At 34.1% G+C, this 19,535-nt stretch overlaps 1 protein-coding gene across 1 annotated transcript in view; it reads left to right on the forward strand.

Annotated features, from left to right (window-relative positions):
- The window catches only part of UBR1 (ubiquitin protein ligase E3 component n-recognin 1), a 147,486-nt gene that overhangs the window by 45,654 nt on the left and 82,297 nt on the right, over positions 1-19,535 (forward strand). The window contains exons 15-21 of the mRNA XM_044660018.1: positions 593-773; positions 3,511-3,572; positions 4,667-4,777; positions 6,305-6,370; positions 6,638-6,739; positions 7,298-7,361; positions 12,146-12,270. Coding sequence (XP_044515953.1) covers positions 593-773; positions 3,511-3,572; positions 4,667-4,777; positions 6,305-6,370; positions 6,638-6,739; positions 7,298-7,361; positions 12,146-12,270 — 711 coding nt within the window. The remainder of the gene's footprint in view (positions 1-592; positions 774-3,510; positions 3,573-4,666; positions 4,778-6,304; positions 6,371-6,637; positions 6,740-7,297; positions 7,362-12,145; positions 12,271-19,535) is intronic.

Below are 19,535 nucleotides of genomic sequence, written 5' to 3' on the forward strand. Positions count from 1 at the left end.
ACAATAAGGGGTGTGTGGTTGGCCAGCACTTCTCTTTGGGCAGTTTTACTTCCAGTTCCTCCTTATTCCTTGAAAATAAACTCTCTCTAAACACAACTTTCAAAATGTCTTCAGCGGGAGAGCCCCTTTACTCCGTCTTGCTTTTGGATTTTGACTCCTGTTGTTCTGGAACACATTTTAAAGATTGGGTTGGAAGGATAGGCAGAACGGTTTCTGCTTTTGCTGTTACTAAGCTGTGGTATTGACTCTGTCCCTTTTGTTCTTCAGTTCTTACCCAACTTTTAAAGCTTGGTTCTAATGTTGCCTTCTTCTGGAATCTGTTTTCCCTGATCCTTCCCAAGCTAATAACAACCTTTTACTCACTCATAAAGTGCTTTGTTTTATAGTTCTCTAATGATCTTTTGTTGTATTTTGATTATCCGTGTATGTATTCCTCAACTAGATGGTAAAGAACCATATCTTTTTTAAATTTTGAATTTATTTCTTCTCAAGTATCCAGTATAGTACATGTACATGTGGTTGATGTTCAACACATTTCTGCTGAACAGAATTAAATGATTGTCTTGTTTACATTCTTGTACTTTTTTTTTAGGAAGAGCTTTTATTAGTGGCTTATAAAGACTGTTATGAAGCTGTGATGAAATGTACTACAAGTAACATTTCTAATGAAAAATCTGTAATTTACTTGTATGGCCACACTTTGGAATGTAAGCCCTACAGAGTATCTATAGATCCTGTCAGCATACACTTGCCACTCTCCAGGACACTTGCTGGTGAGTATCTTTCTGACTTGTTACATGATCTTTGGTTTTTGTATGCTCAAAGTGATAAAACCTCCTCTTGATTCCAGAGTAGGTCTTTATTCAGAACATTCTTTTTAATATAGAAAACAATGTTCCAAATGTTAGTCTATGAGCATATCTCTTTATTATAGAAGTTAAACACAAATTGACTAGAGAGATTACAATCTCTCTCTCTCACATATCTACATATGAACATATGTAAATATACATCTACATACCTCCCCCTGTATTTCTATGTGTAGGTATATGTTCCTATTTCTGTATAGCTATCTAGATACAGATACCTGTATATTCCTGGCATTTAGAGGAACTAATCCATAATCTGCTAAGGGAAGAAATAAGATTTCCAAAAATTCAGGAGGACTCTCAGTTTCCATCTTGATCCTATCAATTCCATAGCAGCAAACCTATGGCACATGTACCAGAGGGGGCATTCAGAACCCTCCCTGTGGGCACATGCACTGTGGTCCCAGCACAGAGTTGCTAGAAAACCAGAGGGATGGGGACCAGGCTGCTCCCTTCCCCCTCACCTGAGGACATTTCTTACATCACCCATCCCTCCAAAAGATTTGCTCTCACTGCTATAGCTAATGCTTTCCTACTCGTGGTCCACTCTATCTAAAATTTTACATTTTTTCTTTTATTTTCCTTTGCTTTGAGTTAGATGATTTCCTGAATTTATCATGAACTTACTAGGCTTACTTCCAGTTTTAATATTCGAACTTTTTTCATTCCATTTATTAATCTATTTCAACAAAACTACATTGGACTTAAAGGACTTGAAAAGGTTTAATTATGTCTTTAAGATGCTGCTAAATAGCAGCACTCAAAACTTTTTGCATCAGTAGGCCATTTCAGTATAACAGCTAGTCATTTGGGACACTTTCCTCTGCTCAGACCATGCCAAATGTGGTTTGGTTGATTGTTTCATTGATTCAGTCCTCTGATTTCATTAGTGTATGGAACTCTTGGAAAGGAGACTCCTACCAATATATGTCATCAACATAGCTTATGGTATTAGAGTTTTGCTATAAGCCCTGAGAATTAAATGATTTGCCCAGGGTCACACACTTAGTAGATATTGGAGGCAGGACTTAAGTGTTATGAGCCCAATTTTTTAACCACTTTGAGAAATTATGCTCTCATATTGTGTACCACACATTGCACCTTGCTGAGCTAGATCTTGAGCCCCTTACTTTCATTAGCTTTTTTAACACATTGGAGACCATATATAAGAACTTAACACATTTGAGAATTACTATTCTATTTTGACATCTATGTAGCCAATCAAATTTAAACAGAAATAAGGATACACTTATTTGTTCTTATTACTTTCTGTTGTCTAGTTTTACCATCCTATTGCTAATGCATATTTCCTACTGCTTAAAAAAATGCTTGAAACAACAAGCAGGGTGCTTTCAGAAAAACCTGGAAAGGTTTACATGAATTGATGCAAAGTGAAGTGAGCAGAATCAAAAGAACATTGTACACAGTAACAGCATTTTATATAATAGTCAACTAATGACTTAGCTATTCTCAGCAATATAATGATCCAAGATTATTACAAAGGATTCATGATAAAAAATGTTACTCACCTCCAGAGGAAGAACTTATGGAGTCTAAATGTAGATCAAGTATACTTTTTAAACCTTTTAACTTTTGGTTATTTTGTTGTTTGGGTTTGTTGTTTTTTTGTCTACATTTTCTTTCACAATATAACTAATAAGGAAATATGTTTTATACACGTATAAGCTAAGTTGTATTAAATAAAGAATTTTGGACTCAAAATTTTTTTAAAAATTTGTAAAAATTTTGACATGTAATTGGAAAAAAATAAATTTTTTTAAATGCCTGGATTTGTCTTTGATTCCTTATATTCCTTTATTTCTGTTTTCAGTAGTTCATCTAATTGTGATGTTTTTCCTATTAATAATAGTTCCAAAATAAAATCCCTTATTGGGTTCTGATTATTTTACACTTGATGGTCTATATTTCTTTAAACTTAGCCTTATTAATCTTATTAGAGTATTTTCAAGGCAAAATCAATTTTGACCCTTCTCTGTACCATCCAAGTGATAATAGAAACATATGACAGTTCTTAACATTATATTATTTTGTATCAGTATTATAACTCATCTTAAAAAGTTTGTTTTTAAATTTCTTTTGAATGTGGATTAAATTTAGAATGAGCTCCACATTTTTTGTGTTGTATAAGCATATAACTTATTAAATTTATTGTTGTTGCACATACATCTGTGTGTACACACACATATATTTATTACCTATTGCCTTTGAGTGATCTCCAGTTGTAAATTATAATTAATGGCAGTGTAACATAATAATTACTAGATTTGTATATAGAGAACCTAAGTTCACATTTTCCCTCAGCCATTTCCTACCTGAGTGGTCTTGATGAAGTTCTTTTTCTTTTCTGGGCCTTATTATCTAAATAATCTAATCTAATAAGAGAGGGTATTGTATTTGAAATTCTTAGTATCCTTATCCAACTCTAAATCTATGATGATAAGCTGATATTTATTAATAACTGATTAAAAAGTCAGAAAATTATAGATAGAATATTTAAAAATAAATTCTATCAAAAAAAGCAAACTTTTTATACGATTGCCTCATTATTGAGACTGCATCAAGTTGACTTGAGTAATATTAGTTGGGTTTTGTCATACTCATTTCTTTTTTCATGTTTTAGGTCTTCATGTACGTTTAAGCAAAATTGGAGCCTTTTCAAGACTACATGAATTTGTGCCTTCAGTAAGTGTTTGCCTTAAGTATTGATTTTTCTTATCTTTTCTAAAAATTCCTAGTTGATGAATAGTTTAAAAACCTATATAATGAAGAACTAGTGAAGAAAAAAGGATACCTTGAAAATCCATTTGAAGCTCTCACTTAGAAAGTTTTCCCGTGTGGCATATTAAAATTACATTAGAATTTTATAGCTAGAAAAAATGCTTTCCACCTCCAGAGAAAGAACTAGTGGAGTTAGAATGCAGATGAAAGCATATGATTTTTCAGTTGTTCATTTGGATTTATGTTTGGAGGTTTTGGTTTTATAAGGTTACTCTCAGAAATGATCAATATGAGAACATGTTTAGCACAATAATGCTTGTACAGATTGAATTGCCTGCCAGCACTGGGAGGGAGAAGAAAAGGATGGAGATAAGTGAGACCATATAACTTAGGAAAACTTGTGTGGAAATTTATTACATGTAATTGGTAAAATATATTTTCACATATATATTTAAAATAATTTTACAGCTAGAATTGACCTGAGAAATCTTTAGTTCAACTTACACATTTTAAAAATGAGAAAGTTGAGACCCAGAGTCCCAGAAAGTTATATCTAGAGTTACAAACCATTTAGTAACAAAACTAGGAGTAGTTGAACCCAAATCTCTTTTCTGGTCCAGTGCCCTATTTACTTTACAAAATGTTTGAATCTTTCTTGTTTTGTGTGAGGTTACTCATAAGGCATTTTTTTAGGTTTTAAAAAATTAATTTTAATAAAAATGCACATTATTTATACTTACAGTTTTATTTCTTGTGAACATATCTTACCATATGTTAAAGGGTAATCTCAGAGGAAGGCAAGCCTTTCTGCCACCCCTTCTCCCACATTATCTTCCATTTTTTCCCATAAAAGCTATTCTAGCCCTATATGAGAAAAAGAACAGCAGCAGAAGAGGTAGATAACTTATCTCCATTCCCAGGTTTCCCATTATTCTTCCTATTTATTGGCATTTCACTACAGCTCCAGAACTTGCAATCCTGTTTCTAGAGAAATCTACTTAAGTTAAAATATTATACAATAAAATGTATTAAAATAATCTTATGCTGTCTATTTTTAGGAAGATTTTCAAGTGGAGTTGCTGGTGGAATATCCCTTGCGTTGTCTAGTTTTGGTGGCTCAAGTTGGGGCTGATATGTGGCGAAGAAATGGTCTTTCTTTGATTAGCCAGGTATATAAAAGTCTGTTCTTCACATTTTTGAATGTGAACAGTCTTTAGACATTTTTATTCATGAGGTATTTTTTACCCTTACCTTCTGTCTTAGAATCAATACTAAATATTGGTTCCAAAGCAGAAGAGCAGTGAGGGTGAGGTAATTGGGATTAAGGGATTTGCTCAGTCATACAGCATTAATGAGTCTATACATGGAGTGGGCCCTCAAGCAACAAAGGGGGTGTGGCCAGGCTAATTTTTGAAGCCTTTCCTAATTAATAGGACCTACATGAGCTTGTGTTCTGCTGGCATAATTTTCAAGAACCTTTGGCCACATTATGATGAGAGATTAGATTAGGACTTTAATGGAAGATAATTTTACACATTTCATTCATTCATTCATTCAACAAACATGTATTAATTATGTGTTTTATTCTATGCACTGTTACTAAAGGCTTGGGAGACAAATATAGAAATGAAATAGTTTTTGCTCTCAAGGAGTTTATGTTCATTTAACTTAATCAAATAAAACTAGTGATCCTGACTTTTATGTTCAGTTAACTTAATCAAATAAAACTAGTGATCCTGACTTATAAAATCTACTTTGTACAAATTGAATGAATTGTCTCAGTCTTGTCTGTTGAATTCTTTCTAATCTTTTCAAGCTCAACTCAGGCATTATTCCTTCCAGGAAGACTTTCTCGGTCTACTTTGGGATTAGGGGAGAAAGTAATGACCTTCATTCTTAGACCTCGTCTTGTACTTTTCTTTTGTAGCTCTGTAATGCATGTATCATTTACTATTATTGCATGTTTAATTATCTTTTAAAAAATATTATCCCATACTAAGCTCAGTGAGAGGAGAGACTATGTTGTATTTAAACTATTTCACTCAGAGTTAGTAATCTACACAGAGAAGCTCCTTAAGAAATGTTTGCTGGCCTGGATGATGCCTATTGTGTTGCAGGGAGTTGAGGGAGGAACTGAGACCGTTGTAAATAAATTCTATTAATTAAAAAATAGAGGGAGCTGAAACCCATGGCCATTTGTTGGGAAAAAAAATGATAAAAAGCCAGGGAAGAACCAAATGTTTGCTGATTGGCATGTTAAGTTACAATTTATATATTCGAAGTTGTCTCTTTTCAATCTATTTATCTCCAGTATTATGTTCTCTCTTCTTCAATGTAAAAGGGAAAGAAAATTTTGGGAGATGACCCTCAAATAGGAATAGAGTAACTGGTAAGAATTGGAGATCATGAACCCTAAAGGGGATTGAGACTTTTCCATTAGTACAACTTGCCTAACATCTTACTGTTTTTAAGATTATTTCTAGATTTTGTTGTTGTTTTATTCAGTGATGTCCTACTCTTTATTACTCTCTGCATTATGGCGCATCAATACTGTCCCTGGTGTTTTCTTGGCAAACATAGTGGAGTTGTTTGCCATTTTCTTATCCAGTTTTCAGATTAGTAAGAATTATTTCTTCTTGTTGTTGTTAACCTTAATTAAAATTCCTTTTTATATCTCAACTTCTTTTACTGTCTAGGTATTTTATTATCAAGATGTTAAATGCAGAGAGGAAATGTATGACAAAGATATCATCATGCTTCAGGTAGTAATCTCTTTCTAATTTTAACGGGGTTTTGTTGCCTTAATACTCTTCAGAATCCTCGGTATTTATTGTAGTTATTTCTTACTTTTACCAACTTTTTTTTCATTGTTAATGTGGAATAAGATAGAATAATAATGAAAACTGCTACTGGATAATCTTGAACTAGCTTCTTTTGTAATTTTCCTGACAATTGTATGAAAAGCAAGCTATCTTTATTAACAAATAAGAAATATGATGGTTTTGTATGTTCCTGTGCATGTCACACAGATTGGTGCATCTTTGATGGATCCCAACAGTTTCTTGTTATTGATACTTCAGAGGTATGAACTCATTGATGCTTTGAGGAAGCTTGTTCCCACCAAGGACCAGGTAAGCAACAGAACTGGATATAGGCCAAGTTATTTTATAGATGTCAATACTGAAAATGCTTTAATCATTTTCATTGCATTAGTATTTTGAGGTTAGCAGGTAATTGACCATTTGGAATATACAAAATAGCTTCATTTAACAGTATTTGGAGTGGCTTGCAAGACATTAGATAGAAGAATAAGATATTATAAAACTTTTTTAAAAAATTATATACTGTAATGTTCACTTGCCACAACTGAATATCTACTTTTACTAAGAAAAGTAAACTCCCACCAGAGGTGATAGTCCTGAATTTGAAACCACTTTTTCTTCCAAGGAGTTAAAGATTAGTTAGAATTAGTCTGACTATTTAATTGTCCTTTTATAGAAGGCTAGTAATATGTGGGGCATATTCTTAGCCTTTTGAGTAGGCTTATCAGTATCTTGGTGCCACAGTCTGAGATAGAATATGGAAATAAATGAACCATTGATCTGACCCAATATCACATTTTTTTAGTCTAATATAATCAATTATATTAGTCTAATATAATCAATTTATTCTTTTTAAAAATTCTATAGGATTTGCTTAAACAATATAATGCACTAATTGAAGAAATGCTTCAGCTCCTCATCTACATTGTGGGTAAGAATCTTGAGGTAACAAGATTAAAACAAATATTTTTGAAGTAGAATATTAATGCTTTTAGGAGAGATAATGAGGTTGTTGTAGTTTTTAAAATTAATTCTCCTAATGCAGCACACCAGAACACTAATTTTAAGAAAAATTTTGACTAAAATGCTTAAGTAATTGCTGCCAGAAAAATGTAAGATTTATAGATTTGCTTTTGATTACTTGATGTATATTGATTTAGAAGTATTTTTTAAGACTGATAATACTTTGTTGAGGATGTGGTTTAGGAGGGGAACTTAGATGAAGAAAACGTTCAAATCTGATGTTATCAACTTTTAAGGCATGGGAAGATATTGAAGGTATTATAAGCAGTAAGATACTTTTTCATCATTTTCTATCAAATGGATATGGATATTGGACATATTTTCAGGAATAGTGATCAAGAAAAGCTAAATTATCTTCTATACCATCGATAGGCTTAATTGTTTATGTTGACTTAGGGAAATTTCAAAATATAGCTCCAGTTAATCTTAATTTATTAATTAATTCCTTGATTAATGGAGATCACCTTACAAGTTCTGAATTTAATTAATTATCTACTTCTGGTTCTCATGCCCTCACCTTGTAATTGTTGCTGGCCTGTTTTTTTAAATCCTTTTATTTTATGTAAGAAGAACTCTAGCCACCAGTTAACTAACCTTGAGGTTGAAAGCATAAGGAGAGTTTCCTTGTTTGGCTGCTGGAATAGAGAAGAAAGCACTGAATTTGGACCTTAGAAGGCTGATCCCAGGTCTCTACTGACTAGCTCTGTGACTAGCTCTGTGTGCCTTTGGTTAAAGCCCATGATCTCTCTGAACCTCTCTTCTTACCTTGAAAATGAGGAGACTAATATTTAGTCACCCATCTCTACCTCTTCGGCTATGGTTGCATGGATCAAATTAAATTAAATGTATGAAGTGCCATATAAAGCCCAAATACATTTGAGCTACTGTTAATGCTTGATATATTTCAAATAGCCATTTGATAGGTCATCACATATTTCAGCAGATGATGTAGTTAAGCTGTTGTTGCAAAATAGGGACTGAACACCTTGGTCTTTAGAAGTATATATTATTCTCCACCCCTACCACTTGACAGTTCACAAACTATATAAGCATTATTGGTTGAAGGTAAGCAGTAAATTCCAAGGGGAAAGTGAGAGAGATGGTCATAGAATCATTTAAGATATAAAGTTAGACATATAGGGCATTTTTAGGTTAATGAAACTGCCTAACTATTAAGACATTAAGAATTGCTTTTTTTTTTAGTGGAGATAAAAAGAAAAGTTCTTAATATAAAAAAGTTTTTAATATAATAGTATTTTCACTTTTAATATTTTTGTTTTGAATATTTAGATTAATATTTATACCTTTACATTTTTATCAGAAATATATGATTAGAAGAGAAGCAATCTAATGTAATAGATATAAGGCAAGTGTTTGAGTCTGGAAGCCCTAGATGACACACACTAGCTGTGTAAATTTTGGGCAAGTCTCTTGACATTTCAGTGGCCTAGGTGGGTCATGGCAAATTCAAATAGAAATAGGAGGATTCCTTTACCTGCTTATTGGCTTAGAAAACCACATATTATCATTGTCCATGTTCTTTCAGATTTTTATTTAAATATTTCCTAATTGCATTTTAATTTAATTTAATTGCAATTTAATGTTCCACATATTTTAGGCCTCAGTGTCCATGTTTGATTCTTTGTTTGCCTTAAGCAACTCTCCAAGACTATTAAGTTGCTGACTAGTTTCCTATCTGCTAGGACAGGTAGGTGAAGTTTCTTCAGCAGTAGCTCCCAGTACTAGTTAGGAGGTCTAGACATCACCCCCAAAATAAAGATGATTTGAAATATGATTGATAAAAGACACTGTATTTTTATGTATAAGTTCATTCAGTGGCCAAAATATCTTCAGAAGAGTTTTCTTAATAAAAATCAGTGTGCTTTAATGTAATGAATAACTGCTAGAATAGAAATAGGAGATGTAGTGGATCACTACTACTAACTATAACCTTAAAGATTTTCTTTTTTCTGGGTTTCAGTTGCCTTATTTGTAAAATGGAGAGGTTGGATAGATAAACACTAAGTTTTTGATTCTAGGATTCTCTGGTTCTAAGTCTATTCAATTCAGCAAACTTTTGGTGAGTACCTACCATGATGAAGATAACATTGTCCTTGCCCTTAAGGAGATTATAACCTAGTAGCAGATGAGACCCTTTTTGTGGCAGCAAACAATTGGAAACAAAGTAGATGTCCATTAATTGGGGAATAACAAAACAAATCAAGGTACATGAATCTAATGAAATAATTATTGCACTGTAAGAAATGATGGATGTGAACTTAGAGAAGCATGGAAAGACTTATGTGAAAGAAATAATGCAGAGTGAAGTAGTCAGTGGCAAGAATAATTAGTCAGCAATTTATTAGGCAGCTACTACAATGGTGATGGCAAACCTATGACACAGGTGTCAGCACTGACACACGTGACCATTTTTGATGGGCCGCATGCCAAGGATGAAACATTTGCTGTAATGTAGTATAGACACTCTGTGCACTATAGATGACAATTCTACCTATATTAATTTACGTATTTTGGTTTATTAAATACAGTTATATATTACAATTATACATTTTTGTTATTTAAACTAAATATCGTGAAATTATGTTGTTTTTTTCTCGAAGTAACACACCACCCGAGTTATGCTTGTTTTTTTGGTGAACTCTGACACACCAAGCTCAAAATGTTGCCCATCACTGTACGACAACAATGTAAATTGAAAGAACAATCACTAAACAGAAATGAATGTTGCACAATTACAAAGAACAAGTTTGGCCCCAAAGAAGAGAAACATGTGAAGAGACTTTCACCCCACTGTTTTGCGAGGGTGGGAAAACAATAATAAGTGTGGAACATTCCATATATTGTTAGATTTCTTTCTTTTTTTTTTTTTTTAACCCTTAACTTCTGTGTATTGGCTCCTAGGTGGAAGAATGGTAAGGGTGGGCAATGGGGGTCAAGTGACTTGCCCAGGGTCACACAGCTGGGAAGTGTCTGAGACCAGATTGAACCTAGGACCTCCCATCTCTAGGCCTGACTCTCAATCCACTGAGCTACCCAGCTGCCCCTTAGATTTCTATATAAACATATACACACATGCATACATATATACACAGAGAGAAAGAGAGCATGCACTTTTTTTTTGCTGATTATTTTCTCTTTTTTTTCCTTTAAAAATGTTTTTTTCTGAATATTTTTCTAATTATTTTCTTTTTTTTCCTTTAAAATAATTTTTTTTATATGGAATTACTCTCCAAAAGGAGATAGGGAAAGAAATATATGGAGGAAATTAAGGCGATGCATAAACAAAAGATATCAGTAAAATTCATTTTTAGAAAACATAATAGTGGAGTAAAGACAGGTGTAATGTAGTAGTAAGTTCCATGAAAGAAGTGAAATAAAGTCTGTGGTAACACAGAATAGAGAGATGGCATTTCAGCAGGCTAGAAATTATAATTATTCGAGCCAATCTTACTAGCAAGATACCTGGTATCCATTGCACAATGGTAGTGGTAGACAGATAATTAAACCTTTATTGGCGTATAAGTTGTGTATTAGCTTTAAGTTAAGGTCTTTCTCAAGTAGCTCATTTCCTAAGGTCAGTCAGATCTCATGTTAGACTATAAACATTGGTAGCAGTTAAGTAACTTGATCAGAGTTGTATTTCAAAATTCTTCTCTGGCAGAAACTGGAAATTTAAAATTTGGACAAATGATTTATTTTTAAGTTAATTTCTGAACTACAATAGTTCCATTAAGCAAGTAATTTCTCTCATGCCAAGACCAGGCAATATCATAGTACCACTACAGAAGCTTTAGTGTATATTGGTGATGGCAATGATCTCCAGAAACTTAAATTGGCATGTAGATGATAATTGGCACAATGAAAAGTTCCCTGTTACCGCTAATAGACTCATGTGATTGATGGTTGTGATGAAGAAGAATCTGGCTTTATACCTTCCTTTTTATTGTTTGGATTAGTGAAGTTGCAAATATAGCAATATCAGTTGTCCCTATTTTGGGGAGGTGGTTTAATAATAAAGATATCCTGTCAAGTTCTTTAAAAGACAGCTAAAAAAGAATTGTCATTTTATTGCTTTTTGAGTGCTAGTGGAGAAGGGGAAATTAATTGACTAGGGAAGTATTTGAAGAAGAAGTAATTTAGCTGTTAAAAGTGCCTGATTTAAATTGACTAGTTTGTCATAATTAGAAATATATTCTTTTTTTTAAACCCTTACTTTCTGTTTTAGAATCAATACTGGGTATTGGTTCTAAGGCAGAAGAGTGGTAAGGGCTAGGACAATGTGGGTTAAGTGATTTACCCATGGTCACACAGCTAGGAAGTGTCTGAGGCCATATTTGGACCTCCCATCTCTGGGCCTGGCTCTCAATCCACTGAGCCACCCAGCTATCCCCAGAAATATATTCTAATTTAGTTGAAGGGACTTTATTGTTTGGAGAATGTATCAATGAATGAGTTAATTAATTAACTAATAATTTATTATTAAATTCTTACTATCCTAGTGGGTTTAAATTTGGAGAATCTTTGCAAATAATATTTCTTATTATTTATGACATAAGCTGAGCTTTCATGAAACGTCATTTGTATAAGTGCCACATGGACAATTACAATTTAAATAAATAACACTGGCATTATAACATGCATCATTTTTCATTTTTCTTTTGTTCCTATCAGGAGAACGTTATGTGCCTGGAGTGGGTAATGTGAGCAAAGAAGAGGTTATCATGAGAGAAATTGTCCACTTACTTTGCATTGAGCCCATGCCTCATAGTATCATTGCCAAATCTTTGCCGGAGAATGTGAGTAGGATTTTTTTTTGCCCTTTAACTGGAAATTCTTCACATTTTAGGACCCTGACCCTTTGTTTATTATAAAATCAGAACTTCTTAATAAGAGAAAGATTTTCCTGAAATACTATGATGTACTTATGTTTGTGTCTACACAAATCTTATCACCAGAAATTTGACCACCAGATAATAGTTATTTTTTTGAACATAGAAGTTCAGGATCTGTTGAGGCATGACAGGGTTGTAATTTCTGCTGGTATAGGGAGTTTTTGAACTAATAAAATTCACAACTTTTGGAGTATTGAAAATAGATATATGTATCTTCAAGTCGTAATCCCAAAGATTGTTAATATTATAGCCCATTATTTTTCTACTAAGATAATAACTCATCATTTAATAGCATTTTAGGGCTAATAAAATATTTTTTTCACTATAATCCTCTGAAGTAGATAGTCTAAAATTTTTCTACTTTACAAATAAGAAAACTGAAACTCAGAATTCTCCATGTTTGCTCAGGATCAAGTAGAATGCATTAGAGTGGAATTCAAACTCATTTCTCAATTCCAAATGCAGTGTTCTTTCAATTACAACAAGATTAGTTAAAATTAGAATTAAAATTTTTAAATGTCAAGTAGTCTAGTAAAGGGTTATATTTTTTGTTCTCTGTAGTGGTGGACAGGACTTTGTTAATTACTTCAAATTATTTTCATTCCTTCACAATTTCTTTGTAACAAGTGTAAGAAATAAAATTTAGGGTTTGACTAAATATGAGAATCCTAAAGTAATATTGTGGTTGCTGATTTAAAATATTACAGCTCAAGTCAAAATGACTTTTAGTAGTGTTTATTTATAAAGATGTGGAAAGAGTGAAAGAAGAGAAGTAAGAAGAGAGTAGAGAAAATGTCTAGCCTATCACACTAAATGTTGCTCCAGTGTCTGACTCAGCCCTGGCAGGACTCATTAGCCCTCAGCCAGAAAACCCAGTGGTGTCTCATTCAAGGATTCCACTTACACAGCCTCCTCCAGGAAAGGAAGGCCTCTCCAGAACTAATCTCTCCAGAAGCCAGCAAAGGAAGCCCAGCTATTCACTCACCCAAGATGAAGTCCAAAGGAGAAGACCCAGGCTCATTCCTTCAAGAAGCAGTCCAAGAGCCAAAGTCAACGTCCAAGTTGAAGGTTCAAGCCAAAACCACCTCCAAAAGCCAAGTCACAAGTCAAAGTTCTCCTGACAGAAAGTTCAAGACTTTTTATAATCCTTTTTCTACATCACTTCCTATCCCTTACTCTACTTTACTAGAACCAATTGCAATCTTTCAATTTGCTTAGCACTGCCCAGGGAGTGATCTGTGGCCTCTGGAGTTGTCATTCACTTTAGTAAGTGCTTGTTGAACTCCCTTATGTTAAGGTAGATTTTATTATTTTATACTTTTTATATTAAAAAGGAAAAGGAATAATAACTTTTTTCAGTAGGAGACCCCCCTGTTGTACAGGTCAGCAGTTGGTGACCCCCTACTGTGCAAACTGCCAGTTGGTGACAGAAGGGTGTGGCTGAGTGTGGTTTGTAAATTGCAGACCATTGGAAAGGGCTTTTGGTCTCTTGCTCTCCTGGGGAGAGGGTGTGTAACTAGTACTCTCTCTGGTTGGAGACAGAAAAGCAGAATAAGGCCTTAATAGTCTTATTGATTATCTATTAACTTGAGAAGATAAGGTAGTTAGATAGTAGGTATATCTTATCAGATAGAGAGAATAGTGAGAATAGGTGAGAGCTTTGACCTAGCAGAAGATACTGCCCTCTAAGGCAGGTAGAATTATGGTTTTCTAGAAAAATTTAGTTAGGATTGGGATCTTAGGTATAGTTACCAGCTATTGTAAGATTATTTTCACTTTCCTCTTTCCTATTTCTTATCCGTATTTCCTAATAATAAACTAAATGTTTTGCGTTTAATAAACTGCATGCTGGCTTTTGATCAAACTCCTGCCCCTCCCCCTCCCCAACTTTAACCCTTAACAGCCTGGCGAACCAGCTAGGAGTTTGATTAATCTATTCATCTGTTCTTTCTAATATTAGGAAAAGGATAGAAGTGTAACCATGGTGTTCAATATCATGATATGGATAGTGAAGGAGGTAATGCCTCATTACTTCAGAGAACTCCCAGAGCCTGGGACTTTCACTGAGATTTTACATCTCATGGTTTTAGATTGTTTCCAGTTAATACTGCTTATGGGAGTATTTGTTCTGTCAGGATTGTTTCTAATATATCAACTGTACCAAGTATTTAGTTTAATACTTACTAAGAAAAGGAAACAACTAAAAGAAAGATTAATGGAGACTAAAGTTGCATGTCTTGAGGGTTGCGTCTCTAAATTGACTTAACACTATTTCCCACCAAACTGAAACTGTCTCCAAAGTTGAAGATGGTATCTCTCAAATGACTAAATCTATAAAGCAACAAAATGACACTATCTCTAAACAAAAAGAAATTATTGCTCAGTCTACTAAACCTGCATCTCCTACTGTTTCTAATTCTCCTGCCAAAGCACCTAAAATTAAAAGCCAAAAGAAAGAAAATACAAACCCTAGCCTATTCTCTTTAAGAGAAGTACCCGAGGAGGAGCCCATAATGGTTATAAAAAAGCTTGAAACAATATGCAATCAATTTGATCCAACCTGGATTGATTTTGAATATCTTCTAGATGAGTTACTAACTAAAAAGGAAAAGGAAAATAAAGTTATCAAGCTTACCAATGAGGAGTGGTGTGCAGCGCACTAGCCTGAGAATGACCCTCATTAGGATGTTAACGATGAAAAGGACTAATAGATTATGTCACGCTGGGGAGGCAGTTCTGAATGCAGGGAGAACATGTTCAGATAAACCTGGCACTTGGACAAAATTTGAAAATTTAAAGCAAAAGATAGGAGAAAATCTTTCTCAGTTCATGGACAAACTTATAGAACTGGGAGGAAGATACATAGACATTGACTAAACAAGAGAGAGACATTAGACAGTTGGGAAGGCAGTTTGTAAAAAAACTGTTGCAAAGTAGTAAAGGACTATTTTAAAACCAGTTGCCCTAACTGGATGAATTAAGGATAGTGGCAGGTTATGTTTATAATGGGCATGAAATGAAAGATGCCTATGATAGTGATTTGGTGGATGCATTAAGAAAAGAGATAAAAGCATTAAAGGAAAAAATTGATAAACATGAAAAAGGTGATACAAGTTTTGCAGTAGTCATGGCTCTAGTGCGAGAATATACAACCCAAAGAGAATATACAAGCCAGAGACCAGTGTGTTACTTGTGGCAAAAAAGGGGACACCTAATGATAAATTGCAGATGCTAGAATCAAATATTCAACAATGTTAGAAGTAATGGTGGGAACTTTAGGAATAACTATTCTAGGAACAACTATCCTAGAAATGGTAACAATAGAAACAATTTCTGAAATAACAGTGTTAGAAATTATGGGAATGATAGAAATAGTAGCCAAACTAAGGCAAATAACTTGTTCCAGTATAACCTCAATGGGGCATATCCATGTAATAGCCAAATTGTAACTCTTCCTCAATGAGAAGAATCTCAGAGAAGTGCCCATGGTCCTTTATGAAGGTTTGACAGGGGAGAAAGGACTCTGGAATCAAATAGTGAAACATTTAATTTTTCAGACCAGTTATCCCAGTCCAATTTTCCCCTAGGTAGCAATGAGCTACATGTAATACTGAAAGTAGGGAATACATTTTATGATTGTCTTTTAGATACTGAGGCATCAAAATCTGTGTTAATGAATACACCTGATCCAATTCGAAATACTTTTACCACAAATGGTGTTTTTTGGACCTTTATCCATGGAATATCTGTTCCTATTAATGCCAAACTTCCCAGTGAATCTGCTAGGGAGAGATTTGTTATGCAAGTTAAGAGCAACAATAGTATGTATCCCAAATGATGATATTTCTCTAGAATTACCAGAATCATTGGCTCTGTTCCCAATATTATTTTTAGACAGTCAAGAAATGGAAAAACTCAGATTTACAAAATTTCTGCAGATATACCAGAAGTTCTGTAGGCAACAACTTCCACCAATGTGGGCTTACTAAAATTAGCAATCCCAGTCCAAATCAGAACCAGAGGTGGTCCAGCTCCATTAATACAGCAGTATCCATTGTCAAAAAAAGCCATAGAGGGAATTACCCCAGTGATAGATTCATTGCTAAAACAAAAGATAATGGCAAACCAGAATATAACACACCAATATTGCCAATCAAGAAACCCAAATTAGCTGAAAATGGAAAGCCAGTGTATTGATTTGTCCAAGATTTGAGAGCAATTAGCAACCATATAATTAAAAGACATCCCGTAGTGCCAAGTTCCTCTATTATAATTTCCTCTATCCTAAGCAATGCAAAGTATTTCACAGTGGTTGATCTCTGTTCCTCCTTTTTTTTTTTTTTTTTATCCATGAAGATTCCCAAAAGATTTTTGCTTTCACATGGAAAAGGTCTCAATATACTTGGTGATATCTGCTTCAGAGGTATGTAGAAAGTCCTAGGCTATTTTCCCAAATTTTGATCCAAGATTTGACAAATATTGAATTTAAGTAGAGCAGATTAATCCATTTCGTAGATGACTTGTTTTTAGCATCACCCACTACTGAAGCATATCAGGAAGATAGTAAGCACCTTTTCCTAGAATTATGCAAGAGAGGACATAAGATTTCTAAGTCTAAAATACAGTGGTATATCCCAAAAGTGGAGTATCTAGAATTTGTGTTGGCTGAAGGTTCGTTTTACATCTCTCAGAAAGGAATTGCAGATATACAAAAAGTGAGTGCCCCTAAAACTAAGAAACAGCTTAGAGCAATTTGTGGAACAACTGGGTTTTGCAGACAGTGGATTCCTTGTTATGGAGAGATTACAAAGCCACTCACAGAATTAACAAAAGATATAGTCTCGGACCACTGAAGCTGAGTGCAGAGCATTTGGCACTGCTAAATAAGTTAAAGCAAGCAATATTGTCAGCTGCAGATTTAGGCATACCTGATTATACCAAATATTTTACATTACATGTGCATTAAAGAAGAGGTTTAGCTTCTGAAGTTCTAACACAAGCATTATGTCCAGTCAAGCATCTTATTGCATATTACTCAGCACAGTTAGACCCCATAGCTGCAGGTACACCTTTGTGTCTCAGAGGGTGTCACAGCGACAGCTCTGCTAGTTACAAAAACTACTGATTTAGGGTTGGGATGTCCAATTACAATTTTATGCCCACATGAGGTGGAAGCTTTGGTTTTAAGACACAGAATACAGGCATTCTCAGATCAAAGGCTTGTTAGATATGAGTTTACTTAGCTAGGAAATGAAAATATAATACTGAAACACTGCACAATGCTTAATTCTGCTATACTGCTACCTGACTTACCAGATGATTGTAGACTACTACATATTTTTGAATCCATAGTTTCAATGTCAGAGAAACCAAGGGAAGATTTAGTAGATACACCTTTAGAGAATCCAGATATGCTGTTATTTACAGATAGATAATCATTTATGAGAGATGGGATAAGGTAGACAGGGGCAGCAGTAGTAACAGAATTTGAAACTATATAGTCCTCATCCCTCCAATTTAATCTGAGCACAGAAGCAGCAGAATTAATAGCATTAAAGCAAGCCTGTCTAATAGCAAGGGATAAAGCAAGTATCTATACCAATTTCAAATATACCTTTGGTATATGTAATGCTGTGGGTACTCTTTGGCTTCAGAGAGGATTCTTAACATCATCTTGCAAAACTATTGCCAATGCAAAAATCATAACTGAAGTTCTTCCAGCTTTACAACTACCTGAATCCCTGAGGATTGTATATTTCTCTGCCCACACTGGTGGAACAGACTTCGTTTCAAAGGAAACCATACAATTGGGCAGATGTTGCTGCAAAACTCTACTATAGAAGGACCTGGATTTTAAACTTGACAATTATAGATAAAACAGATTTGTTCCTTGCATATATAATGAGAAAGAGGTTAAAAAATGGAAGCAGAATTTTAAGGCTATTAACAAATTAATGATGTATGTGTGGCATTAGAAGGTAAACCAATACTTCCAAGAACATTTTATCAACAAATCTGCCAATCAAGTCATAAAAATGATCATTTTGGAACACAAGGTATTGTAGATTCGGTGAAGAAAGTATGGATAGCTCCTGGCATAGTAAGCATTACCTCAAAAGCATGTTTAGATTGTGCAAATTGCAAAGCCTATAATCAATATAGCTTTAGAGGAAATGCATTTGGGGGATGTCTGTTAGCATACACACTACCAATTGACTTTATAGCAATACCAAAAGTGGGACTTTACACATTTTGTTTTGTGATAGTAGACCAGCTAACCAGATGGCTGAAAGCATTTTCAACTGCATGAGCAACAGAGGTGTTTGTAGCCAAAATATTATTTGAAGAAATTATACTGAGATTTGGTTTACCAACAAGAATTTATTTGGATAGGGGAATGTATTTTATGGGTTTGGTTTTAGCCTAAATATAATCTTGCCTAGATATAATACCAAAATTTCATGTGCCATACCACCCACAGAGCTTAGGACAAGTAGAAAGAGTGAACAGGGAATTAAAGACAATGATAGGATAATTATGTACTGAAACTCACTTGAAATGGTCTAATGCTCTACCATTCGCATTGTTCTACTTAAGAAATAGACCAAGGGGAGATCTACATATCTTACCATTTGAAATGCTCTTTGGATATCTACCTATGCATGCAAAGCCATTTAATCCAGTGTATACATCATTGATAGGAGGAGATACAACCATTTCTCTATATATGAGATTCATAAACCAGAAAAAAAGAACTACATGAATCAGCAGCTATAGTGCAAGTTGGACCTATAGACTTTTTGATACATGATCTACATCCTGGGGTTACAGTATATATAAAGAACTTTCAATGTACTGGAAGAACTCAGCTGGCCTGGGAAGGTCCATTGCAAGTACTGTTGACAACCCCTACAGCTATTAAAAAAGGAGAGGACATTGTGGATTCATTGTTCATACATGAAAAGAGTACCAGCCGTCTAAAGTGAGTGAATACATCAAGGACAAGACTACAGAAACACCTAGACACTGTTTTTAAGGTCATTGAAATTCAAGAAGACTCCAAAGGGACAATTGGATAATATTTACAAGAACACTGGATTACTACAAATGGACAATATTTTAAGGATTCTGAACTTTGCAGGTAGATAAGTTTCTTATACATAAAGGTT

The sequence above is a fragment of the Gracilinanus agilis genome, chromosome 2 (genome assembly GCF_016433145.1).
Source record: "Gracilinanus agilis isolate LMUSP501 chromosome 2, AgileGrace, whole genome shotgun sequence".
Taxonomy (NCBI): domain Eukaryota; kingdom Metazoa; phylum Chordata; class Mammalia; order Didelphimorphia; family Didelphidae; genus Gracilinanus; species Gracilinanus agilis.